The sequence below is a fragment of the Carassius gibelio genome, chromosome A18 (genome assembly GCF_023724105.1).
Source record: "Carassius gibelio isolate Cgi1373 ecotype wild population from Czech Republic chromosome A18, carGib1.2-hapl.c, whole genome shotgun sequence".
Classification (NCBI taxonomy): Eukaryota; Metazoa; Chordata; class Actinopteri; order Cypriniformes; family Cyprinidae; genus Carassius; species Carassius gibelio.
The window spans coordinates 13,898,379-13,925,726 of record NC_068388.1 but is presented as its reverse complement, the minus strand read 5'-3'; the positions used below and the strand labels follow the sequence as shown (position 1 = coordinate 13,925,726).

The following is a 27,348-nucleotide window of genomic DNA, read 5'->3' as shown; positions in this document are numbered from 1 at the left end:
ATCATTTATTCATGATGCCAACCTGTATTCAATGAATAGAAGCATTAGAGATGGTCATAATCATATGTTGTTTTAGTAAAAACAGTTATCACTCATAATTAATTACAAATGGAAAGTAACACATTGAATTAAATAAATAAATAAAAAGTATAAAGATCAATATGTTTTCCATTGTAAAACACACTCCTATAAATAATTTTTGTTTCATTTACAAGGTTTTTATTTTTGGTGTGCAGTAACAATAAGTGATTAGTTAAGTTCACTCATCAGTGAAGTTTAATGAGGCTGAGGCACATTCACACTAACAAACTAAAACCTATGGCAACAGTCTCCCAAACTCCAACCGGAAAAACATCACCACCACTCAGGGCCATTACAGATCACTGGGGGCCACCAGCTGAGAGGCATTATTGAAGATTATGGGGCCAGAGATAGAGACAAAAGCATAGACAGGATAGACATCCGCTCAGGAGACCCCCACAAACACCCTCCAGAGCTTCAAACATCATCAACTAGATGACTGCAACCTTCTTTCGGGAGCTCTACTTCCATCCCAGACTAAGCACTGAAAAGACAGACTGGGAGAATGACAAACAGACAAAGAAAGGTCTACAACCCTGGTAGCGGGCTTTTGCTTTATAGCCGACAGACAGGGCACTCAAATCACATTGAGCCATGACCACACAGGAATCACTCCCTGACAGTGCTCTGTAGAAGCTCACTTCCTGATGTCCTCTCCAGCTGTTATCAGTGCTCATGAAACCAGAGAGCGCTCGAGGAGGAGGAGGAGGAGGAGGAGGAGGTGGAGAGTGGTGGTCAGCGAGCTCACGGCACTGGGCCTAGACCCACCCAAGCGCTCGACATGATTGATGGCCCAATTATCAGGGCCCTGTTTATTGTGCTGTAGTTATTTATAACACAGCAGAGCTTGAGGTGCAGCGATGAATGCTCACAGTTCCACTCAACTTCACCAGCACTGCATGCTTTCCACTTTGCCGAAGAAATAACAAATATCTGACCTCAAAATATGGAGTATATAGTGGATGAACGGTGTTCAAAATAGAAAAAAGTACCAAGAAAGCATTCCCTATTCTCTACTTTCAAACCAAATTTTGCATTGTACTGACTTTCACCCGAGAATTTGTGGTAAAGGCGCATTTCACACAAAACACAACGTTTACCATTGAAAATTTCAACTTGTTCCAAAGATCATAATGGAAAAGTGTTTATAATAATTATTCCCAGATGGGTAAAGAAAAGCAACTTATCCATCACTATAGTCTCATGGCAACATGAATAATGGTTATACTTTAAAAATTATAAACATTCTTTTATTATAGAAGAATTAATGCACATTTTTGTTTTGTTTTTTTCTTCCATGTTGAGGAACTAATTGTGAGACCATTTGCAGTATTAATCGATTGGAATACACTGATGCTGCTTTTAAAGATTTGGTTGTATTCAACATATATAAATATGGATATTCATTTAAGCTAGTGGTCAGTGAATATTATTTTTTTTGAGAATCGAGTAGATGCATAATGAAAATATTATCATTTATTACTTATATAATTACCTGTTGATAATATATAATAAAACATAAAACATATCTGAAAATTGAATTCCGTTTTACATAAAACTTTAACCCAAGTAAAAAGTGTGTCCATATTGGACACAAGTTTGAGGTTTGATAGCTGCTGTTCTAAATTCTGAGAAGAAAAAAAAAATCATCACACAGTTTCCGCAAAAATCTTAAGCAGCACAACTGTTTTCAACATTGATAACAAGAAATGCATATAAGCATGCTTGATGAAGGATCATGTGACTGCTATAATACATTAAAATAAAAAACTATTATTTTAAATTGTAATAATATTTCACAATATTGCTGTTTTTTACTGTATTATTTTTTAAGAATAAATCTTACTGTGCCTTAACTTTTGCACAGTAGTGTATCTGTCTTTTACTAGTAAACACTATTAAGATAATGACTTCTACACTACAACTGCATACACAAGGACCCTGTATATTAGCTTAACATAACACACACTGCATCTAATGAGGCCAAAGAGAGGCAGCCATTATGAGTGACTGAATGCTGCTGGTCAGGACAGAAAGAGGACATCAGATCTCCCTCACGGCCGAGCGAGCGAGCGGGTGGATGAGTGACTGAGCTTCCGTCAGCAGGACATCATCAGGAGAGATTATTGAGCGACCTGCTGACCTCTGGCCGGATTTAAGTTCCTCTTTGAAGGAGGGCTCATATCACAGGAGTTAACGGAGTCAAAGAGAGAGAGAGAGATACCATAGAAACACTTTAGTAAAGGTTATGAAGTTCTCAGAAGTGGTAGGCAAGCTTTATTCCAACATTGAAATCATTAATCTATTTTATTTTATTTTTTAATGAAAATGTGATTCTTCACATTTAAGGTGGGTCATAATATACCATTAAACTGCTGCTTAATGACAAAACCAAGAACCAAAACAACAAATCTGAGTGTGACACATTCAACACCCTCACTGCACTATTTGGTACATATAAAGAGCATTTTGAACGAGACGCTGGTCTAAATACATAGGCAGGGGTTCTTCTTGAGGCGGTTTGTTCTGCAGTGACAGTGGGAGCATTTATGTCTGGGGCAAAGGTGCTACATCAGGACTGGGTCAACACTGCTTTCTGTAAGTCCACACACATACTCACAAATGACACTTCAACAGGAAAGGGGCTTGTTTGTGCGTGGTCAATAAAGCACATGCTTGACAAACACACATTGGCTCCAAGTAAATGCTTCACACTAGATGAGCTGAGAAACTAATCCACCCCGACCTGGGAAACTAAACATTACAAAAACGAGGCCACTGTAACCCAACGGAGGACTCAAACCAGGAAATGGGTCAAAAGTGGTCTGCTGCTCACGTCGTAAAGTACAGCGAGTTCAGAAGTCAATCTAGACTCAAGTGTGAGTTTAAAAATAAGGGATGCCTGACCAAAATACTAGATATTATATAAACAGCTATATTATGCAAGAGTAAATCACAACACAAATGTTATGCTCTACTATCAAAATGTTGGGGTCTGATTTACATAAAATTTACATTTGTTTAAATGTAAAGAAAAATATAGTAAAAACAGTAATATTGTGAAATGTTTTTGCAATTAAAATAAATTGTTTTTTATTTGAATACATTCTAAAATGTTATTTATTCCTGTGATGGCAAAGCTGAATTTTCATCAGCCATTAGGACTGTCACACGGTCCTTCAGAAATCATTCTAATATGCAGATCTGGTAAATGTTGAAAATAGTTTTGCTGTTTAATAGCTTTGTGGAATCCATGATATATATATATATATATATATATATATATATATATATATATATATATATATATAAAAAAATCAGGATTCTTTGATTAATAGAAAGTTCAAAAGGCACAAAATTTATTTGATCTTCTGTAAAATTCTAAAATGTATTTACTGTCAATTTAATGCATCCTTGCTAAATAACAGTATTCATTTATTTATTTACTGATCCCAAAACTTTTAAAAGCATTTTATTTTTTTAAATGCAAAGAAAAATACTTTACAATAAAGTTACTAAAGCAAGCTATATATTTTCGTTGGTAGTTAATAGTTTTCCTTGTGGCTCACACTCGAATATAACATTAAGCTGTCCTCTCCACTGATGTCTACTGCATTATAACAGTACGACACAATCTCTACCCATTCACACATTCAAACCATCACACAGTATTCTCCAGCATTACACTTCACAACTCTAGGAGATAGGTCTATAAAAAGGCCTTGATCATGCATGAAACAGAAGTATGATTGTGGTCAGTGGTGGACGAAGTACACAAATCAAGTACTTGAGTAAAAGTACAGATACGTATAATAAAATATTACTCCAGTAAAAGTAAAAGTACTCCTTTTTCAATTTTACTCAAGTGAAAGTACAAAAGTACTAAATTTTTTATGTACTTAAGTAAAAAAGTACTGAAAGATAGATGTTTGCATTTTTATATAGGCTAATTTAATTTTATATTAGCACATTTGTTTTATTTTTTTTAAAATACCTGGGATTTTTTCCAAAATAACCACTATATGGAGTCAAGATATATTTTTGTTGTTGATATGGACTACACTGATGAGAGTAATGTTCGCTGTGAAGCTTACACTGTGACGTACCTGAGAGAAAACAGAGATGACCATCTGATTTTCACCAGTAAGAACAAAGTATTTTAAAGTTTGTTGTTTTACAGAACATCACAGTTATATATGACATGATAATAAGGCCTGAAGATTTTAAGGAAAATATAATTATATTTTCATAATGATTTTTTCCTTCTCAAACCTTGTCTGGGGTGTAAAAACACCACTGGCCAAACGAGGTGCATCTCTTCCCCTCTTTGATAATTACTGTAGTAACCATGTTCTGAACATCACATCCTTTCTTTTCTCCCCAGATGTTATATATATGTATATATATATATATATATATATATATATATATATATATATATATATATATATATATATATATATATATATATATATATATATTAGGGGTGTAACGATACGCGTATTCGTATTGAACCGTTCGGTACGACGCTTTCGGTTCGGTACGCGGTACGCATTATGTATACCGAACGGTTCGTTGGAGTAATTAATTATATTTGAAAAAAAAAAAAAAAGAGAGAGAAAGAAATATAATGATATGCGTTCAACAAGGTAGCCCAATAACCCAAACAACGTAACAGGCAACGCCCCTGACACTCCCGAAGAAGAAAAAAACACCATCTTATATGTTTATGTTAGGCTACTCAGCAGGCGCTCGCTCACTCAGTACGCGCTGAAGGCTCGTTGCAAAATAGCCAATGCGTTTAACAGACTAGAAATGAGAAGATCCTCCAATAACCAACAGGTCTGGTGTTTGGGTGCACTTTGGATTCCCTTTAAGCTATAATGGTGATGGCAAGAGAGTGGTGGATAAAAAAACAACGGTATGTCGCATCTGCAACATGACAGGGTACACCAGCGGGATTACAAAAAAAAAAAAAAAAAAAAAACAGCGGGAATATCTGGGATATATGCGTCAGTACTATCTGGGAAAAGACGAAAAAAAGGAGAAACATGCACGCAGCAAACTATCCCTGCAGCATTTAGACACTATAGCTTACAGGGAATCCAACCCAAACACCAGACCTGTTGGTTATTTTAGGATCTTATATTTCTGGTCTGTTAAAGGCATTCGACATTTTGCAACGAGCCTTCAGCGCGTGCTGAGTGAGCGAGCGCCTTAGGGGCCGTTCACATATCGTGCCTAAAAACGCATGGAAAACGCTAAGCGCGTCTTTCTCCTGAGGCGTCTGTCTTTGCTAAGCAACAATGACGTGCTCTCTCCATGAGACGCGGAAATTTCAGCGAAGGATAAATGGATTTGCAGCTCTAAAAATCGCTTGCAGTAGCTCTGCTACTAAATTTATTTCAAAATTGCAATCCATATACAACTATGATCAGCTGTTCCTTCATCTTGGCTGAGCTCTCAACGTTGTTACGGGAAAGGATGAAGCTGATTGGTTGGTTCTTGTCACATGACCCGCGGTGCGCTTGCGGCATTCTGAAAAGTTGAGATGTTTTTACATTTTGCTGTATCTAAAACGTATCGAACCGAACCGAACCGTGACATCAGTGTATCGTATCGAACCGAACCGTGAATTTTGTGAACCGTTACACCCCTAATATATATATATATAGGTGGTTGAATAACGTCCTTTATTAACGTCCTTAATAACAATGGATGAAAATTTTAGAGCTCTACTGATGATTAAGTCTAGAGTGTGTCCACCTTTGTGTGTGGGTCCATGTACATGCTGAATAGACAAGTAAAAAAAAGCCTCAAGTCCAAATATTCATTTATCACCAATTAGCTGTTTGACAAACACTTCCTGCTTCGTTGTCTGAATTTAAAAAAATCTCAAACATGCTCCGATGTCCCGATCTGAATCAACCGAGTCGCGAACAGGCTCCGAAGTGGCGATCTGAATCAACCGAGTCGCGAACAGGCTCCGAAGTGCCGATCTGAATCAACCGAGTCGCGAACATGCTCCGAAGTGCCGTTCTGAATCAACCGAGTCGCGAACAGGCTCCGAAGTGCCGATCTGAATCAACCGAGTCGCGAACAGGCTCCGAAGTGCCGATCTGAATCAACCGAGTCGCGAACAGGCTCCGAAGTGCCGATCTGAATCAACCGAGTCGCGAACAGGCTCCGAAGTGCCGATCTGAATCAACCGAGTCGCGAACATGCTCCGAAGTGCCGATCTGAATCAACCGAGTCGCGAACATGCTCCGAAGTGCCGATCTGAATCAACCGAGTCGCGAACAGGCTCCGAAGTGCCGATCTAAATCAACGGAGTCGCGAACAGGCTCCGAAGTGCCGATCTGAATCAACCGAGTCGCGAACATGCTCCGAAGTGCCGATCTGAATCAACCGAGTCGCGAACAGGCTCCGAAGTGCCGATCTGAATCAACCGAGTCACGAACAGGCTCCGAAGTGCCGATCTAAATCAACGGAGTCGCGAACAGGCTCCGAAGTGCCGATCTGAATCAACCGAGTCGCGAACATGCTCCGAAGTGCCGATCTAAATCAACGGAGTCGCGAACAGGCTCCGAAGTGCCGATCTGAATCAACCGAGTCGCGAACATGCTCCGAAGTGCCGATCTGAATCAACCGAGTCGCGAACATATATATATATAGGTGGTTGAATAACGTCCTTTATTAACGTCCTTAATAACAATGGATGAAAATTTTAGAGCTCTACTGATGATTAAGTCTAGAGTGTGTCCACCTTTGTGTGTGGGTCCATGTACATGCTGAATCGACAAGTAAAAAAAAGCCTCAAGTCCAAATATTCATTTATCACCAATTAGCTGTTTGACAAACACTTCCTGCTTCGATGTCTGAATTTAAAAAAATCTCAAACATGCTCCGATGTCCCGATCTGAATCAACCGAGTCGCGAACAGGCTCCGAAGTGGCGATCTGAATCAACCGAGTCGCGAACAGGCTCCGAAGTGCCGATCTGAATCAACCGAGTCGCGAACATGCTCCGAAGTGCCGATCTGAATCAACCGAGTCGCGAACAGGCTCCGAAGTGCCGATCTGAATCAACCGAGTCGCGAACAGGCTCCGAAGTGCCGATCTGAATCAACCGAGTCGCGAACAGGCTCCGAAGTGCCGATCTGAATCAACCGAGTCGCGAACAGGCTCCGAAGTGCCGATCTGAATCAACCGAGTCGCGAACATGCTCCGAAGTGCCGATCTGAATCAACCGAGTCGCGAACATGCTCCGAAGTGCCGATCTGAATCAACCGAGTCGCGAACAGGCTCCGAAGTGCCGATCTAAATCAACGGAGTCGCGAACAGGCTCCGAAGTCCAGATCTGAATCAACAGAGTCGCGAACAGGCTCCGAATTACCGATCTGAAAACTTCGACCAAAGAATGTAAAAAAAAAAAATAACTCAATTTCTCTAATAACTCTAATAACTCTACAAATCTATGAAAGACTCAGATCACGTGTCTAAAAATAAATCGCTATAGTAAAAGAGAAGTAATAAGAGGAGTGAAGTTTCCCGTTCTGCTGTGTTTGGTCCTCACGCGCGTCTGACGCTCCGCGGCGCGTCTCCGCCCCTCACACGCGCGTTTATCTTTGCTAATTATTATACATTTACTTCATTGTCAGCTCCAGGTACTTCATTTATGAACATGAACTGTTTGAAACAAAAAAAGGTTGTATTTCAGTAATAATTATAAATTATCAAAATAAAATATATAAAATAATGGTTTCTATTTTAATATCCTTTAAAATATAATCTATTTCTGTGATGTGCGCTGTATTTTCAGCATCATTCCTCCAGTCTTCAGTGTCACATGGTCTTTAGAAATCATGAAAATATGATGATTTATTATTAGAACTATTAATAGTTGTGCTACCAAATATTATTTTGGAATCTGTGATCTGTGAAAGTGTTTTAAAGTTTGTGGTTTTACAGAACATCACAGTTATATATGACATGATAATAAGGCCTGAAGTTAGGAAGAACATTTTAAGGAAAATATAATTATATTTTCATAATGATTTTTTTCCTTCTCAAACCTCGTCTGTGGTGTAAAAACACCCCTGGCCAAACGGGGTGCATCTCTTCCCCTCTTTGATAATTACTGTAGTTACCATGTTCTGAACATCACATCCTTTCTTTTGTCGCTAGATGTAATCTATATACATATATATATAGGTGGTTGAATAAAAATATTTGGACATTATTTATAAAAATTACCTCAAGTTAGCACCAGCAAGCTTGTTAGCTAGACATTTAGCATCAGCTACAATATTTACTTATTTTCAGTACTGTTATGAATAAACATGTCTGTCTAACGTTGTCTAGTTAATCCAAACAATATACATATGTATAACGTTACTGTTAATACACAATATAAAAACAGATGTCATGGCAGCATTTTAATAAAACTGTTAATATTACGGTAGCGGGGAATTTGGACATGCATGAGTTATTTTATTTAATCTGTGTTAGTTTAAGGTTATTTTATTTTATTTTTTAACCTAAAACACAGAGACGCTGATTGATGTGTCTGCATGTCAGCATTTCAGTGGGCTTAAACAGATCACTCTTTACAGCGGATTTAGTTCCCAAACAACTGACAATTTTGACCTAAATATGATTTTCAGTTACAATAATTAATCCTAAATTCCGACATTAATAACTTACTTTTAGCAACATCATACTCACGCGCTCACAAGATCTCCCGGTTCTTACTTCTGTAGACTCGCACTAAACGGTTCATTTGAATCAGTGAGTGGTCGACTCCAGAACAGCTGCAATCGGATCATTCTAATTCGTAAACGAATCGTTTGGTGCGATTCGCGATCCGATTTAAAAGTTTATTTTGAAAAGACTCAGTTCGTTCATGATGAATCAGACACCGCTTCTGCGTGTCGGAGCACGTGATATATTATAGGGAGTAACGATATGTTTTATGAAATGTAGTGAAGTTAAAAGTACGAAATTATGCTTTGGAATGTAGTGAAGTAAAAGTAAAAGTTACTCAAAATAAAACTACTCCAGTAAAGTACAGATACTTGAAAAATGTACTTAAGTACAGTAACGAAGTAAAGCTACTCCGTTACTGTCCACCACTGATTGTGGTGTGGGTTTGAGGGGAGGACGGCCTCTCCCTGTGATGTTGATCACATTAGCAAGAGCAAACTTTCACTCCCTTCACCAGTCCTCCACACAAATGTGCAACAAATGGAGCTGGGAAGAGATGCCTGACCCAGACGGCTAAACCGTTAGCCATCAAAGAGACGGCAAAAAGCAGTACACAACACGCCTGCTCCAAACTCACACATACGTGGGTGCAATTCACATCTTTACTTTGTCCTTAAAACCAACATGAACCATTTCGAAATTGAGACTGATGTGAATTCAGCCTATGCCTCCTTCAGGAAAGGGGAAAAAGGCAGAAAAGCAAATATTTCCCCAACTGTCCGCAGGAAAAAAAGTTTGAGTGTGTGAGGAATATTCAAAATAAAACAGGCCCCCCCAGAAGACTGCAGCACTCGATAACAAAGACTGTCTAAGCTGGCAGTGTGAGTCTGGACATGTGACGCTTCCAGAAGCAGCACCATTGCACTAGAATACTACTACAGCCAATACAAATGCCTTGCTCCTAATACACACGATTTCTTCAGAAAAAAAACAAAAAACCTTCCTGTTTGTTTCAAGTGGAGCACCAGTACTATTCAAACATTAAACTTGCAAAAAATAACTTTTAAAATGTTCCCTTTAATAATAAACTTAATGAGTACTAATATTGCTTTCAGCAATGAACAACAGTAAAAATATATTTTATATCTTATATACATTTAAATTCTGAAATTACTTCATCTCATTCGTTTAGATTTTATTCATAACATGGACACAAACCAAAGTTAATAATTTACTCATAATATCATAATACAAGACTTGATTTAAGCACAAAAGGTTTAAAGAAAAAATCCTGTTTGTTTCCATCGGGTAACCTAAAATAGTGCTATTAAAATACTAAACTAGCAAAAATAACCAGTTTCCCCTTAATAAATCATTAGTGTTATGTAGTGAAATAACATGTATAACATCTCAGAAAATGTGTTTTATGGTTTTATTTAATATTTTGTAACCCTTTAATATTCTGTAACCGGTATAATTGATATATCATGCATCTCTAAGTCGATTGTGCACATTACAGCAGCCAAACACGAGTAATGAGAGTCCTAATGATATTCATTCAAGGAAAAGCCCTTCTTTCACGTGTCCTTGTGTTTTTCTAGCTAGTCCAGTCATGCTCAGCTCCTTCCCGAACCCAAGAAAATCCCATGGTGAAAGCAGACAGCAGGAAGGAAACAAGGGGGCCATTTTTAGTTTACGGAGCTTGAGGCCACACTGATCTAGCGGTAGACAAAGTCATGAAAACCAAACAGTGCTCATTAAATCACTTAACGCCACACTTTTCCCATCACCACCGGCTCCCCTCACACCCTTTAACTCCTCACCCAAATGGTAGTTCCTTTCAAAATAATTTTTCATAATAATTTCAAATGTAGCTTATCAGTCATATTCAGCTCCATTTCTGAACAAGAAAGGCATTTGAGACAAACATTACAGTCTAAATGAGTGTATGTGCAACTCGGAGACACACCTTTGTATAGTAATTAAAAGCAGTATGTGGGTGGAGGGTTAACGGTGGTTCCCATCACAGGGTCTAATCCCTGTGATAGTTGGGGTCCACATCCCTGAGGGCCCTTCTCAGCTAGGACTGCCCTCCCATGGGCTAAATCCCCCCACTGAGTCCTGGCTTTAATAAGACAACGGAAACACTGATTAGCCCCTCTGTTTGGACACATTCTCCAAATTAGAATCCTTCATTAGTTTATGACCCTGGTCTCAGTGTTTGTGCCCTGTGAACCTCACCCCCCCCTCCCCCTGAGGTCCTAAAAAACAGGCAGGAAAGAACTAAACAAGATGACCCTCAACCGCCCTGAGCCCCCCTTCCCCTCGGTCCAAGTCTATTATAAATCAAAGCTCACAGTAAACTGTTGGAGAAAGGGGAAAGAGAGGAGAGGTCAACACATCATGTTGACCTTTCCCACTTCTGTCTTCCACAGGGTTAATGATGAAAGAAGGAAGAAAAGAGGGAGTACAGGGCACAGAGACCTAGAAAGTAAAAAAAGGCTAGGCTACAACTTGTTTTAACCTCCAGAAATTCTACATTTTCACTCTTAACTAAATGTTTATAATGTAAGGTTTCATTTAGCATATTTCCATTTTTTACATTGTTTCTTAATATATATATATATAAAAATTACTTATACACTCAATTACCTGTTGTTATTTTTTTCTCTTACCAATGTAATTTTGACCCAACTTAATCACACGCAACTTATTTTCCAGAAAACACAGTTTACGGTTTTGGATTCTCAGGAAGATCCACTACTAACATCTGGAAGCACCACAGAACTGGCTCCCTATAATCCCGGGCTTTTGAGGCGGCGCTAAAACAGTCTTCAAATGACTGGGTGTCACAGGTTGATTATGACTTCTGATAGCTTTGTGTTTCCTGTCATTTTCTTCCCGCTATCAAAGTGTCGCAGGACACCACTGAGGCCTGAGCAAAGGCTGGACTAAATATAGGATGAAAAGGGTTACAGTGTAACCATTCATGGCTAAAATCTAACTAGTTTTAATGCAATAAATATTTTACTGCTTGTTCAGAGTCTCTCAGTCTTGTTTGTTTGTCTATATCTGACCAGGTCACATTAATGTCACTGGATAAATAAAGCAACCGGCTCATACTCTCGCGGTCTACTTTATCTCTAGTGAGCAGATTCATAAACTGTGCTTTCATTCACATTAAAACGGAAACCAGGCTGCTTGTCAGACGTGCTTATTTGCAACCAAAATTAATGGTAACAAACATGCTCTCTAATGAAATATCTGTCCTTAGGAGAAAAGGACTTGTTGAGGGTTGTGTACATGCAGAACAGTAGTGGTCACCTGAAAGTAATGTGAGCTTGTTATAGTTTCAGACAGGTTGGCTCACGGCCCTCATCTGAAGAGGGCCTGAATATAAATAGGAGTGTGTTTGTTTTCCAGGACAAGCTTCCTGAAGCCCTCAGTGTTTCCAGATTCAAACTACACTTTTAAATGTGCAATGGGAGTTACAAATTATTCAACATTTCATGCACCTGGTAAATTAGTCGGTATTTACCAGTTGACTGTTTGATTACCAACTGTTTGATTATCAACATTCTTCAAAATATCTTCTTTTGTGCTCAACATTAGAAAGAAACTCATACAGTTTTGGTGGGGACTGAATTTTTATCACTGTGTGAACTATCCCTTTAAACTATACCAGACCAGAATAAGAACAGTTATCAAGCAGTCAGCACTTGACAATGTAACAGGGGACCACAAAACTCAACTAGTTGGTCTAAAATAAGCACTGTATAATTTGCTGGTCCGAAAACCATTTTTTGTGCTTCGAATCTTCAGTAGTAATCAACACTGAATATTCAAAGCTCCGGAGGAAGAGAGCTGAACATATTTTTCTCTCTAACACCGGACGCAAGCTGCGCGACAAAATACAATATAACTTATTATGCTACCTACACTGGATGCGGCACGGCTAGCAATTTCCCGACAGTAAACTGGTGCGGTGTTATATTTACGATGTACTGACACAAAACTACAGAACAGCGCAGGCAAGAAGCGGTACGCCTCTCATGCCTGCAGGACTTTTTATGCTCCGAGAACAGACACTGCACTAGTGATACAAAACACACAGTTCTGTTAAGGGGAATACTTTTCAATAGGCTAAGGACAAATTATTATTAGGCTGGACTACCGTACACTTTTTTCTATGACTGCCGTATTCGCAAGTATTTTCCAAGCAAATTAAGAGTACATTTTTATCATGTGTAAAATTACTGATTAACATGCCGGATAAAAGCTTGTATTTATTTATTTTTTAATTCAACAATGTACTATAGGTGTACTAACAGAACTCAGAGTGATTTTTCACACTTGATGTGCTGTTGTGGTAGGACAGTTTCAAATCGCAGGTCTTCAGCATTTTTGTCTTTGTTTCCAGATAAACTGAATCATGTCATGACGTTCACTCATGGGCGATTCATATCCAAGGGCGAATGAGAAATGTTTCACAGGGGATGCCAGGTGTTTGAAAAAAAAAAAAAATAATATTTTGAATCTCAAAATTGAAAATCGAATGCCAACCCACTGAACAAATATTAAAATAATCTAATATTCTGGTCCAGCCCTACTGTATAATTGGACTGGTTTCAGATTCATCTGACCTGAACCAGAATCATTTTAAGGAGTTTACATAAGATGTGCAAAGCAATAAAGCAAAACACATGGCGTCTTGAGAAATATTTTAAATTAGACTATTTTTTACTTGACACACTGTCTTAAAAAACAACCCCCAAGATGTTCAAAGACATCTGACTCTTCTTTCAGCTCCTTGAATTTGATAGGGGGTTACAGAGGTATGCTCACTACAAAAATGAGGAATTGTTGACAAACCATGTCAACTTCCTGTGGGAAAGTATCCACAAACAAAGCAAGGGTCAACAACAAGACTCTGAATAAAATGAGCCTGCATTTCTCTTAAACGACAAACAAAGAGAGGTTAAAAATGAGGGGAGATGTTAATTTCAGCAGTGACAGAGACTGGGTGAAGTTCAAACGGTGCTACTCAAAAAGGTAGCTTTGAAAACGTCACAATATTTGCTTAAAATTTCCTTCATTTTTTTGTTTAAGAAGAACGAGAACTACCAGGCTTAATTTGGAGCCAAGTTCTCATTGTTGGATGCATTAGCAGTTGCGACATTTCCAAAACATCAGCCTTGGTCTTCTTGTGAGCCATCTGCAAAAATGGCGTGTTCCCCTTCCTCAACCTCCTTTTGCACAATTTCTGAAGACCTGGTCAAAATGAAGCAGATGTTCCTCTTCTAAACATATGATTTTAAAAGCTCTCCATTTTATCATATCATAAATTGGAGGCTAATCATGTTTGTCTAGAAGCAAATGGTCAGAGGGTCACAGTTCCAGACATCCCAGAAACTTTGCATTCAAAAATTCTATCCTAATTCGGTCTTAATATAGCAGCTAGTAAATAAATGATGATAACTTAAATTGGACTTATCAAAAAGACAAAAATGTACAAAGTTTTTTACTCTACTAAAGCATAAAAATACCATAATATGTTATGCAGATATTTAAGAAAAATGTTAAATTAAAAGGTGTCATCTGATACTTTTTAAAAATATCTTTATTTTGTGTATTTGGTTTTGAACAGAATATGCTGACATGCTTAAATGTACAAAAAACATTATTTTTCAAATACTGTACATTATTGCAAGTCCTCCATGTCCCGCCTTTCTCAGATGCTTTGTTTTCTACAAAGTCCCTCCTTCCAACAAGCACAGTCTGCTCTGATTGGCCAACTGACCCAGTGCATTGTGATTGGCTGAACATTGCAAGCACTCGTCGGAAATGTAACGCCCCTTTCCATAATGGTGAGCTTCATCTTTCAAAATAAATTTAAAAACAGTTAATAATGTCCTTAGCTTTACCATCAGTTCAAGCCTGAAAAGGGGAACACAGTGGCATGACAGACTCAGTGATGAAGCTCGTATGTGTTTGCAGTACACAAGCCATGGACGGTTAAGACAGCTGACTCCACCGTGCTCTCCATTGTGCGCGCACACACACACACACACACACACACAACTCCACAACAGACAATAGCAAATATGTAAACTATTATAAAACAAACATACAGTAGCTGATTCAGAAGTGCCAGATTGTCGTAGCAAAGTCAGAATTACCTCATCTCCTAGGTTCACGAAACAGTCCATAAAATGCGTTGCTGTTGTAAGTAATCTTAAAGATTCCTAAATGCATCTACTTATGAAAGGCCAAATAAAGTGCTTTTGCTTTCTCCTAGATACACACAGCATCTCTCTGACATGATTGCTCGAACACTAACTGTGGATAATGATGCCACGCCTTCTTTCTTTGCGTGAACATTTAGGCAGCCTTACGCAAATATTTCCATTAAGTGACATAGACGTGGGGGCGTGCTTGAATGAGCCGTTTTGGGGGGTGGCAGTGTCTTAACTTTTATAAAGAATATCGCCTTGGATTTGAGACTTTAATCTTTGCAACTTTACAGATCTTCTTCATGCAGTTTGTAACACTCCAAAGAGAAAGGAAAAATGTAAAATTGCATCATATGACCCCTTTAACATACTTGTTTATCTGAAAAATAATGCTACAGTCAGTTATTATCCTTTGAAAATGTGCGTTCCGAGCCGGAATGTCGGTCTCTGTTTTGGTTTGTGAAACCCACCCACTAACAGTTTAACCAATTGTATTTCGCAATGAAAACACAGTGCATCTCATTTCATTCATTGTCAAGTGTGCTGGTTCATGTTGGTCTCATCAATCTTGGAACCTGCGTGTGTGTCAAGTCTGAGGAGGAGGGTCCGTGTGAAAAAAAACCCCTCTACAGTATTTTTAATTTGGCTGCAGTATCTAGTTCAACCACTCGGTGTCAATCCTACATACAGCACCTTTAAATCTGCCCTTTTAACTCCTCCTGTCCTGTGGACAGACTTCTGTGGTCAGGCAGATGAGTTTACCAGGCCGGCCCGTCCTCCACACATTCTACACTGCTACACAGGGCCTTTGTTCCCCTCTGTAACCCAATCCACAGAAGCACCAAGTACCCACACACACACAGAAGGAAAGCTTGGCACACAGGCTAACACACTAGCAAAGACTAGGATATATAAACCAGCTGGAAATTTTTTTTTGGTAGTTTTAATTAAAAATAAGCTTTCATCTGCACATTTAAAAAAACAAAAAAAAAACAAAGCGATTTTCATGATGTAAGTATCAGCCGGCAAGTCTGATGTCACACACCACCGTTTTTGGGTCCAAAAACTCTATTAAATCTCAAAAGGAAACAACAAATGGTGCTAAAATATACTCACACAGTGTTTTGTAATACTGCTGAAAAATCATGATTGTAAATTTCAACTTTAAAGGTATGGTGTTATTTCCCTGTCAAATGTCGAGAGCGCATTATTGTAGCGCGAAAGTACATTAATATAATGCGTGAGCACGAATCTCTCTGCTCGTGCACATAATATAATGTGCCCGAGTGCGAATCTCTCTCCTCTAGTGGGGGATATAATGTGCAGAGCGCAAATCTTTCTGCTCGCGTGCGGGAACCGGGCACATGCTCTCAGATACATGTTGCTCTTGTAAGAATTTTCTCTGGGCTCGTTCAGAGAGTATGCCTCCATTTAAAACGTGTTCAGTGCAATCGCGAATTGCTCTTCTTCACTTAAAGTAAGCGTGTATGTGCTTAGACTGTGTCCTGTGCGTTCGCGTATGGTCAAGTACTCTTCTCTTTGATTTCTTTCTCTTTGCTCTTGGCATAAGCGCTGTCAAAATGGCAACAACCAATCAGAAATAGGCTTCAACAACTGACCAATGAAAACGTGACATTGCACATGGAATCTTATTGGTTGATATTGAACCGCACATGGAACACATGGAATAAGTTCACTGAAGTTCAATCAAGACAATGCATTTGACATATTTAACATCAAAACAAATAAAACTGGTTACCTGAGATTGTCGATTCGGCGGATCCATCTCAGATCGTCTTGATTGAACATTATATGAATGTACTCTCGCGCTACAATAATGCACTCTCGACATTTTACAGGGAAATAATGCCATATAAAGGTGTTTCAGTTATTGAATTGTCAGACTGAATTTTTTTTTAATGAAATTTCAAAGTATATTTAGGACGGCGAGACAGAATACTGTAGCTTCTATAAAGCTTAGTTTAAATGTATGATATTAATAAATTGTGTTCATAAATGGCTGAGTGACTGGAATAGAGTGGAGGTTTAGACCCGGAAACAGTATTTGATACATCACAACTTCAAAGCAACATTGCAAAACTTTCTGTCCACTAAAATTCACCTTTGTTGTAAACTTTTACATGTACCGAGTCTTCCATCTTTAAAATGACTGGGAGCACTGCAAACCTGACCCCAATCTGAAGGGGAACAATGCCTTATCAATTTAAAATACTTAAAACCAAGTTGACATAAACATCAGATCAAGCATGACAACATTAACAACTCACTTTAGGAAGTATCTCTGGCCTGAAGGGGTCTTGGCCATCTCCCAGCCTGGGGGCAGTGGCACATCATCAGGTATTTCGTAAGAAGACTGGCGGAGGTGCTGAGGTGGGGCGTTTGCTGGACCCATGCTGCTCAGGGTGCCAGGAGAAACTGCACCCAGCTGCAGGGAGGCGGGAGAGGAGTGTGCCCTGACGTGCTGGGGCGTGAGGGTACCAGCAGTACCTGCATCCGTGCTGGCCTGTGTACGGATAGAGGATTATCTCAGCATAAAGACGACATTTAGATTAGGATTAGATTTAAAGCAAAAATGCTACAAGCAATAAGTCTCTTAAATAGCAAAGAGACTTATGTCTAAACCTTAATAATTCAAAACACCGATAAAGTCACATTTACAAAGAACATGAATAGACACACACACACATATACATACACGTTTGTTTTTGTGAAAAGTGGGGACATCCCCATAGGCGTAATGGTTTTTATACTGTACAAACTGTATATTCTATCACCCTTCACCAACCCTACCCCTAAACCTAACCCTCACAGGAAACTTTGTGCATTTTTACTTTCTCCAAAAAACTAATTCTGTATGATTTATAAGAATTTAGAAAAATGGGGACATGGGTTATGTCCTCATAAGTCACCCTCTCCTTGTAATACCTGTGTCATACCCATGTCATTATACAAAGTTGTGTCCTGATATTTCACAAAAACAAGAGCGCACACACACACACACACCCCACATATATATAAAATGATTCTCACCTACATAACTCAAAGATGCCCCACTGTGAAGGTCATATAGGCTACTAAATATTTTAAATAATTTTTCCTCTTGTACAAATTAATCATACAAATTAATCATGAATAATTTCAAAATGGTTCAAAATCACAATAATTGTTAAAGCATTGTTTCTTACACTTTTTGTTTTCTTTCCTATGTATCAAATGTTTTCTTGATGCCTTGAGTCCTCCACATTTATTTATTTTTTGTTTTACCATAAACCATTCTTTGTAACTTTAATTTTTCTAGCTTATAGCTTTTTAAAGGAAACAATCTGTTTTATTTGCTGCAGTGAATTTTTTAAGGTATGTGAACTTTGGAGGGTTAGTGAAGTATGGAAATGCGGCCCACGCTGCAGACTTTAGGAGGAGCCAAGTAGGAAACAGACTGTCCTGGGGCAACTTCTCAGCAGAACTCAACACATGCGCATGCGCGAGATGTGATTGCAAAACCGAGAATAGTCGACTACTTTTGTAACTTATTATTATTTTATTTTTTTCAATTAAGCTTAATAGGTTACTTCATGGAACAAGTGCTAGAAATTAAAGACTTTAAACCTCATGGTTTATAAAACGGACATCAAAGTCCAAATGTAGCCTACATTAGGCAGGACGTTTCATCGAAAGATAAAGCATTAAAAGTAATGGTCAATGATGTAATCGCAATGAACAGAATACTGGAAAGCATATTTGTTGAATGAAGTCGTATGGTCTGTGTTTTCCGTCGGCTGTTTAGAATCACAACTAGCGCTGCCCGAATCGCAGAAGAATCACTCATTTGAGTCGGTTCTTATCAATGAACTGTATAAACGGATTTGCAAACGATTCAGTCTGAATCATTCCAATACCACACTTATGAACTGAATCGTTTGTTTCTGAGATAAGTTACTCTCCGTGAAAAAGTAACCGAATGCTTTATAACGCAGAACAAAAAGCACAGAATGACATGTAATGTTTACCTGTCATCAGCTCAAAACAAACATGGTAATAAATCGTATCTTTTGAGAGAGACTTGCACGCAGCTTGAATGACTTGTTCAATCCGTCAAGACATTTAAACCCACTAAAATACAGAATGAAATTGCAAAGTACCATGTACTACCATCACTTTGCCACAATGGTACCTTTTTTCCAATTCAACTAGCATTAGAGGTGAATAAGAGAGATACAACTCTGTCTTCTGTATTAGATCAAACTATGTGTGTTTGTTGCAGTGTAACTAGCTACTTAACGATACCTTTCATTTCAGCTATTTTCCCACTGGAATAGTTGATAGCCTGCACAGGAGTTAGTCTAACACTGGCGAAGAATAACACATTTCTAGAGCATTGCGATTTTTGTGTTATGACTACTCTATTAATTTTATTATAAGTTATAATACAATTTTTATATATTTTTTTCCCTCAATATTATATATATATATATATATATATATATATATATATATATATATATATATATATATATATACACACATATATATATATATATATATTTTTTTTTTTCAATATTATATATTGTTTTTATAAAAAAAATGCTTTACTTTACTGTCTTATGGGGCTATAGGTCCGCTTATGCAAGCTATTTATTGTTTGTTTGTTTGTTTCCCCAATGCAGCACTTACTGTTCTTTGTTCCTGCAATAACAAACCTAAAATGCTAGCGTTACGACACACTGAACGGCCTCATTACACTCAGCAGAGACTGACGCGTCGGGCTGAAGAGTCGCGTGAAACTCTGCAGTGGCAGGCGCAGGGAAACTTTATGGAAATAGTTTGTGGTTTCTGTGGGGGTGGCCTTACTTGTCTGGAGTGGGACTTTGGCTCTGGCGGCTTGAAGAATGAGTCTGGCAGCTTTCTCATCCTCATCGGCACGGAAGGGGGGCTGATGGCGTTTTTCGGGTTCATCACAGCATTAAAGAGAGCCTCCAGATCGGTCTCGGAGTCTCCCCGAACATGGACGATCTGATGGCCGGCAGGAGGGTTGTGCTGGCTCGGATCCATGACTCCAGATGAAACTGACCCCTTCTTTTTATCCGAGTGAGATGGTGTAAACAGGAAAGTTGACTGCAACCATACAATGACTAAAAATTAAATCCAAACAGCTCAAAGTCGTTTTCGGTCCGTCCACTTGTATTAATTATCCAAGCCTTGCGCAACAAATTAGGCAACGGTGTGCTCTTCTGCTTCCCGAGAACACCCCAATAAATGTGGAAACGCGCATATCTACTGAAGTTTCTCGTTGAAACTTCTTCTGAAGTATTTGAACTCTTTAAATGCGCTGTCTGTGTGACTTTCCCAGAAGTTTACGGCTCCTGTAACGCAGACATTGGTAACGACTGTACTGCGCATTGAAAATCACAGCCCTCTCACTAACCGAACTAACTTTTTTTTTCTTCTTCTCTCAACTTCTGAAAGTTTGGGCAGGACGTCAAACTTTATGAGTCATGTGACCGCGGATTCGGAGGGGCGGGGCTTAAGCAAGAGCGTTTAAAGCTACACGATTTTCTTCTGTTCGGGGCCCATGGAATCAGTAGGCTACATAAATATTTATATTTAAGTGTTTTGAGTACAATTAATAGAGTGCTTATATATCTATTATTGTCTTATATATCTGTATTATAATTTATTCCAAGCTAATGCATTTGAATGCATATTTTCATGTAGCCTATATAATCAAAAAGGTTTATGATAATAAAACAATCATCATGACACTGCATTTATTCTTATCTTTAATAACAAAGTGGTCATTCAAGGATGATCTGTGTGTTTTTATGGGGTGTCACACTTTTTTTATTCATATTAAAGCTATGCCATGAAGTGTCACTCACCACACGGAATAAATCTATCTCATTATAAAGAAATACACCAGTGAAGTTCAAGCGCTCGCTTCTTTATGAATAAAGAATGAAATTGTCTTTCATTATGTAGAAAGCCGCAGAAAAGTAGTTCCATGCAGTTCCCATAATTGTTATGTAAATGAGCCTTCCCGGGCCATTGAGAAATCATTTTGTCAAGGCTGCAGCTCTTTTCCCATACATTTAACATTGAGTGACTGATTATGAACCCCTTTTAATCCCCTGCGGGAACTGTAAGGGCATGATGAATGGATTAAAAAAGTTACTTTGTACTTTTCTCTTTTAACCAGCCAACCAGTATCCAGCTCTTACACGAACTGTCTCTGCAAGAACCCATATATAATTAACCACATTATGTGTGTGGTTTTTGTCAATGCCCTGTCATTTAAATCCTTCTCTAAATTATCTCTGTATTAAACTCTAGTGATCATGAAGTGAATGTAGGGGAGACCAGGGAGTTGTTAGTTTTAACACCATCATTTAAGGATGGTGTGAAATCATTACTTGACCATCACCCTTCTTAACGCCTTTGAAGGTTCTTCTTCTTTTTTTTTTCTCAATGAAATTGTTAAAAGTGAAATGAGATTGGTGTTAAATGACTGTATAGGCCTATTTATACAATTGCTTTGCACAATTAAATTGGATTACCATAATTCCAGCATAAATGATAATGCCCATGTTTACTTAAAAAAACACATATAGTCATTTAAAGGAGTTGGAAGGTTTGTTCTCTTTATTTAACATTCATTTACAGTGTGTAGAGTTTAATAGTAGATTTTTAATGAGCTTTATTTTGCAGCAGACAGATACTGAACTATTGAGCAAAAATCCCAAAGTTACAGATGTTTAAAACAAATTCTCACTGGCTTGCCCTACAAGTTTCAAACTCATTTCAAGTTTTCTTTTGTGTTTCAGTGCAAAATCTTCCCGTCTCTTTTTTTTTTTATTACAGTATAGGCTATTTGAGGGTGTTTGCAGCAGTACTGTAACTTGACATGATACCAATACTCTAAATACTCGAAATAAGTTGCTGTCTATTTATGGTCAATGGAAATATGTTTCTGCCTCAATTTGATTGTCCTGTTTGCGCGTGTGTGAGATCATTAAAGAGTGGTAAATATCCTGAAATGATTGAGGCAGTATTTGAGGTTTGTTCAGGGGGGCTACCCTGCCCAACCCTGGGGGAGACCACCCACTTAGCTGTCCTGAGGGTAACTCCATCATTTAGTCAACATGTCCCAACATCTTTGAGCCTGTGACAACTGTTGACATCAGTATTACACGAGAAACAGAAGTGTTATTAAAAAAAAAAAAAAAGATTTGTCATTAGTTTTAGGATTGTAAAACTGTAGGCATATAGGAACATGTAAATGGTTTTAAACATAAATATAATTCTCCTCCTATGTTATACATCACTTGTAATAAATGGGGTAATTCCCTATCTTTTATCTTTTAAGATGAGACAGGTTATTTGTTTTGTTAATAATCCCCGTTATAATACGCATAATGAAGATAACAGTGGAAATGCTTCCATAATCCTCATCTGAATGGAAATGGGAGCGTTTGTGCGCCCTCTATGGGTCAATGACCGTTGAGATGTTCTAATAATTAGACATTATATTATATGTACATTGAGTAAATTTTTAGCAAAGGGTTTTTTTTTTTTTTTTTTTTGCAAACTGTTCCTTTAAGCACTCTTTAAAACATTCATTTTAATAAACTTTTTATTTAATCACGGTGCAAATGTTTTTATTGTGTTCATTTGTAACTCCATCCTTTAAAAATATTTTAAAAGCTGATTAGACTTCATATTGTTAAGACATAACCAACTCTTTCATGTAAAAAAACATTTTTTTCTAAAGATAGAGTGCTAAAGTGGACGTCTATACAGTTTGCCATTATTTTGCATGGCCATGACTGCAGTTATCTCATAATCCCCAGCCTACTATGTGTGTGATGGTTTAATTGCAATGTTTTATTGCATAACATGAACATCTGTCAAGAGCTGACTGACGGCTGACTGCTTCTATTATAACGAAGACAAGGAAATTGCCATGCCCTTTCTTTTGTATGTACTGTATTCACTTCACACAAATGTATATATATCAGAATGACAATGGAGCTCAAATGCAGCCGAACAGCACCTCTAGATTACACGTAGGGTCATTAGAGACCGTAAAACCAGGTATCAACCCAAATTCGACTGTGTCCCAAAGTCATTTTAGCATTTTAATAATGAACCACACCCAAGGTTATAAATGTTTTGTTTTTAGATTTTAAGTTTATCTCTAGTAGTCTCTTTCTGTAATTAAATTAATCACCCATTATTTATTTTATATATATATATATATATATATATATATATATATATATGTTAAAAAGATAACTGTCACGTAAGATAACGAATTTAACACTACATGATTCTATGTTCTCACACTAATAGCAATTTTTTTGTACTGTATATAAAATGGAAACAACATCCGCCAGTAAAAGAAAGTGAAAAGAGAAATTTAGGTGAGAAACTGCCCTTTAGACAGTACAGTACAGATACACAATGAGTCGTAAACCTGTTCAGCAAGTGTGCTCTTGCAATACATTTCAATTTGTCACATTTCAAGAGGGAAGGCGATCTCTGCCAAATTCTTCAAAGATGCAGGGACCTCCTCCACCCGCTGCAACAAGCCAAGGCAAGCTGACCGGAGAAGAGACTGCACCCTTCCCAGAAAGACCTGACAGAACGAACAGTGGCGAATCTCAAACCACACAAAGCACGATGGTGTTTTTCTTTCTCTTTTGCATGAGCGGTTAAGTAAGCATTGCTATCCTGTAAGCCTGCTATCCAAGTTAATAACTGAATTGGAAAATTGGCAGTGATTAGCGTAACACATCAACCAATGTTCCCTCGAAGAATACTGAAAGCTGGGGTTCTTGCTCAAACGTTCATGTTTGATCACGTTTGTTGCTGAACAATCAAGAATGCTTTTTTTTTTATTATTATTTTATAAATGATGAAGACACACATATTACCTTTACCTTAATGATGAATGGATTTTTAACATGAAGTGGCTTTCCATTTGAAATAAATTCAGATTATTTTCTACTCTGTTCATCGAAGAATCCTGAAAAAAATGCATCATTGTTTCCACACAAAAAATAAATACAAATAGCACAAATGTTTTCAACATTAATAATGAGAAGTGTTTCTTGAGCACCAAATCAGCCTATTAGAGTGATTTCCACAGGATCATGTGACACTGAAGACTGGAGTACAGCTTTGAGCAGAAAGGTTTCATGACTTGATGACAGTTATAGGGTGGTGATGGCAAAAGAGCATCAGGAGTTTGACTTCGTTATCCTGCAAAGCCTGTGCGGTGAGTCTCCAATGCACTGGAGTAATTCATAGTTACTCAAAAGTCACTGTCACACACCTAGATAAGCTTTCCCATACATGTATACACTGATTACACACACACACACAAACACAAAGCATCACTCACTCAGGTCATAGGCACACACATACATACGTAAAACACACACCCAGAAAAACCTGTCATGATTATGCCACACATACAATGCAAATCTGTATCCATTTTATGCTTTACGGACACTTGACCTAGGTCGCGTTAAACAAAAAGCCCTTTATCCTGTCTTGGCCCATAGAAAACAAAGCAAAACAAAACTTTTTTTTAATGCAATTTATTTTTCTCCAAGAGTTAAGATTGTTTAGAATAAAAATAACAATATGCATACATTAATAATATAAAATTTATACGAAAATATATTAAGAAATGAATATATATATATATATATATATATATATATATATATATATATATATAAATATATATAAAGATAAGTTTGAGAAATTCAACATTGCCTCAATTGCTCACCAATGGACTCTCAGTGGTGAATGTGTGAAGTCAGAATTATTCCAATCAGCTGGAAAAAATAAACATCACAATAATCGGTGAGTTGATGAACTATCATCATGTGAAGTGCAAAGCTGCCTGTGTTTAAGAAACAAATCCATCGTTAAGGCTTTTGAACTTGTGCTTCCAAAATCCAAGTTCATAATTCATAATAATATTTCATCTAGTAAAAAAGGCTATCCCCTGTTGTCCTCTTACATCAAAATATTAAATATCAGTTTTTTTTCTGTAAATATTTCTCTCCTGATTCAGAAGAGACAACGTTTTCACTGGAGAAAGCATTTCTATAAATAGAGGACAGGATGTTAGCTGATGGATTGGAGTTGTGTGGATGTTTTTATCAGCTGTTTGGACTGTCATTCTGATGGCACCCATTCACTGCAGAGGATCCATCGGTGAGCAAGTGATGAAATGCTAAAATTCTCAATATCTGTTCTTCTGTGGAGAAACAAATTCATTTACATCTTGATTTTCATTTTTGGGTCAACTATTCCTTCAAAAACATTTCAAAACTCTCAATACCACTCAGTTATTTTAGTATGTCTCTACAATATACAACATACGTATAATCATAAGGTTTGAAGGTTTGCAAAGTGCAGCTGAGAGAAGGTGTAATCTGTAACGCTGTCGAGTTCGGGTGCGATTATCAGCAGAGGCTCGCCGCCTACGCACGGTGACACCTACAGCCTCACCGGTCTGGTTCTTCAAGGATCAGAAGGAAGAAAGATGGGACAGAGCTGTGAGCAGGTCACATGGGTTCAGGGGAACAGATCGCTTCCTCTGATTACATGGTCAATACTCACAAACACAGGACCCAGAGCCAAGATGCCCTTCACTGCTGGGATACCACCAGCTGCATCTCGCACATCTGTTAAATCAAGTGGAAGTGATCAAGAACACAGCTGTTGAGATTTTGAAAACATTACAACAAAAAACGCATACATAGGGCCATGTTAAAAGCTACTTCCCTTGCCTTAAATCTGTGCTAAACTTACATTTTGACTGTGTGGATTAAATGTACATGATTTTAAAATGACACTGACATTGCAGGCGGTGATTAAGTCTCTCGAATGACTGCAGGATCTTCTGCTCCTCGAATGAAAGAGCACTGACACTGAGGGACTGTATTCTGTGGCTCAATGGAGCAATCGGACCGTCGCAGAACTTATGGGTCTGCGCACAGTCCACCACTTCATGGGCACCGTCTGAAACCTCTGGGCCTGTAACGGTGGAAAAAAAAACTATGTTAATGCTTTAAGTTTTAAAGTCCACTTAAGGGCGTTAAACAGCTTGGCTTCTAATCGTTTGGTTGAAAAACACATACTGCCATAAAAATAATCTGTTTTATATGTATAAAAAGTGACAGACATTTATCATGTTTCAAAAGATTTATATTTCAAGTAAATGCTGTTCTACTGCAATTTCTATTAGTTAAAGAATCAAAGAAAAAATAAACAGTTTCCACCGTAATAACTCCGCTTTGAAATGACGGTAAGTAAATAATGAAAATATTAACATTATGGTTGACCGTTTTTTTTAACTCTAGTAAAGCAACTGATGTGTTTTTATTCCTTTTTTATCACTTATATTTTGCTAGCAGCATCAAATATTCTGGCTTTTGGTCTTTGAGGAGATAAATGTACTATTAGGGCCCTTTTGATATCATTAATTACATAAAACTATAGAGGAGGACAAGAAAAAGCCACCCATTTTTGTGGCTCCATTGACAAGACTGATCAGACTATCACCACTGATGGTGACATGGGACAGGCTGGAGGCGAAGAAGACAACGTGCCATTGTGAGCAAGAAACCTTTGAGGGTCACCTAAGTCAATTCAGAGAGAAAAACACAAAAATACAAAAGAAAAAGACAGTTTAATTAAAAGGTCCAAAAGTATGAAAGTCACTTCTCCTGCTCTTGAGGTCTCTGTCCTCAAAATGTAGAGGTTCCCTGATGTTCTAAAAAAGAATTGACCTCAACAGTCCATCAGTAAATGGATCCATTTCAACAGAGTAGTAATCCCAAGTGGTGCACTGCTGAGCAGAGGGCCAAAGAAAACAGACTCTATTGATCCAACACTAAAAAAAAAAAAAACTTATCCAAAGACTCTAGAAAAATATCCCCCAAGAATCTCAAACAAAGCGGCTGAACTTGCCGACACACAAAGGGAGCTCAGTTCTTATTTGACTATATGGCAAGGTGCAGTGAAAGTTCATGGGAAGCTGATGATTCCATGACTCTTGGTTTTGTAATATGTTGCCGGAATGTTCCTTGTCAGCTGAAAGACACCTACTGAAAATGCTTCTTCTTTCTCCACAGCAAGTAAACATTCATTCCCAAAATTTGGAAGATGTAAAGCAGAATGGAAAAATACAGAAATAGGAAAGCAATAAACTATTGTAAATAGCATACATATAGGCTGGGACTTGTTAGAGCATCTTCTAACCAAGCATGGTGCAATGTGACATGATTAGA

The 27,348-nt window shown here is 37.9% G+C and overlaps 2 protein-coding genes across 3 annotated transcripts in view; both read right to left on the bottom strand.

The window, feature by feature from the left end:
* yap1 (Yes1 associated transcriptional regulator) overlaps positions 1-20,502 on the bottom strand; it is a 38,829-nt gene extending 18,327 nt beyond the window's left edge. For both annotated transcript variants that reach the window (XM_052531598.1, XM_052531599.1), the window contains exons 1-2: positions 19,889-20,502; positions 17,308-17,543 (exon numbers count right to left, since the gene is read on the bottom strand). In XM_052531598.1, coding sequence (XP_052387558.1) covers positions 17,308-17,543; positions 19,889-20,089 — 437 coding nt within the window. In that variant the 5' untranslated portion in view covers positions 20,090-20,502. The remainder of the gene's footprint in view (positions 1-17,307; positions 17,544-19,888) is intronic.
* A 4,239-nt stretch (positions 20,503-24,741) lies between these two features.
* The window catches only part of LOC127934120 (centrosomal protein of 126 kDa-like), a 29,756-nt gene continuing 27,149 nt past the window's right edge, over positions 24,742-27,348 (bottom strand). Inside the window, 5 exon segments of the mRNA XM_052531284.1 lie at positions 24,742-25,574; positions 25,676-25,740; positions 25,916-26,092; positions 26,546-26,647; positions 26,650-26,697. Of these exon segments, the coding sequence (XP_052387244.1) occupies positions 25,407-25,574; positions 25,676-25,740; positions 25,916-26,092; positions 26,546-26,647; positions 26,650-26,697 (560 nt within the window). The 3' untranslated portion in view covers positions 24,742-25,406.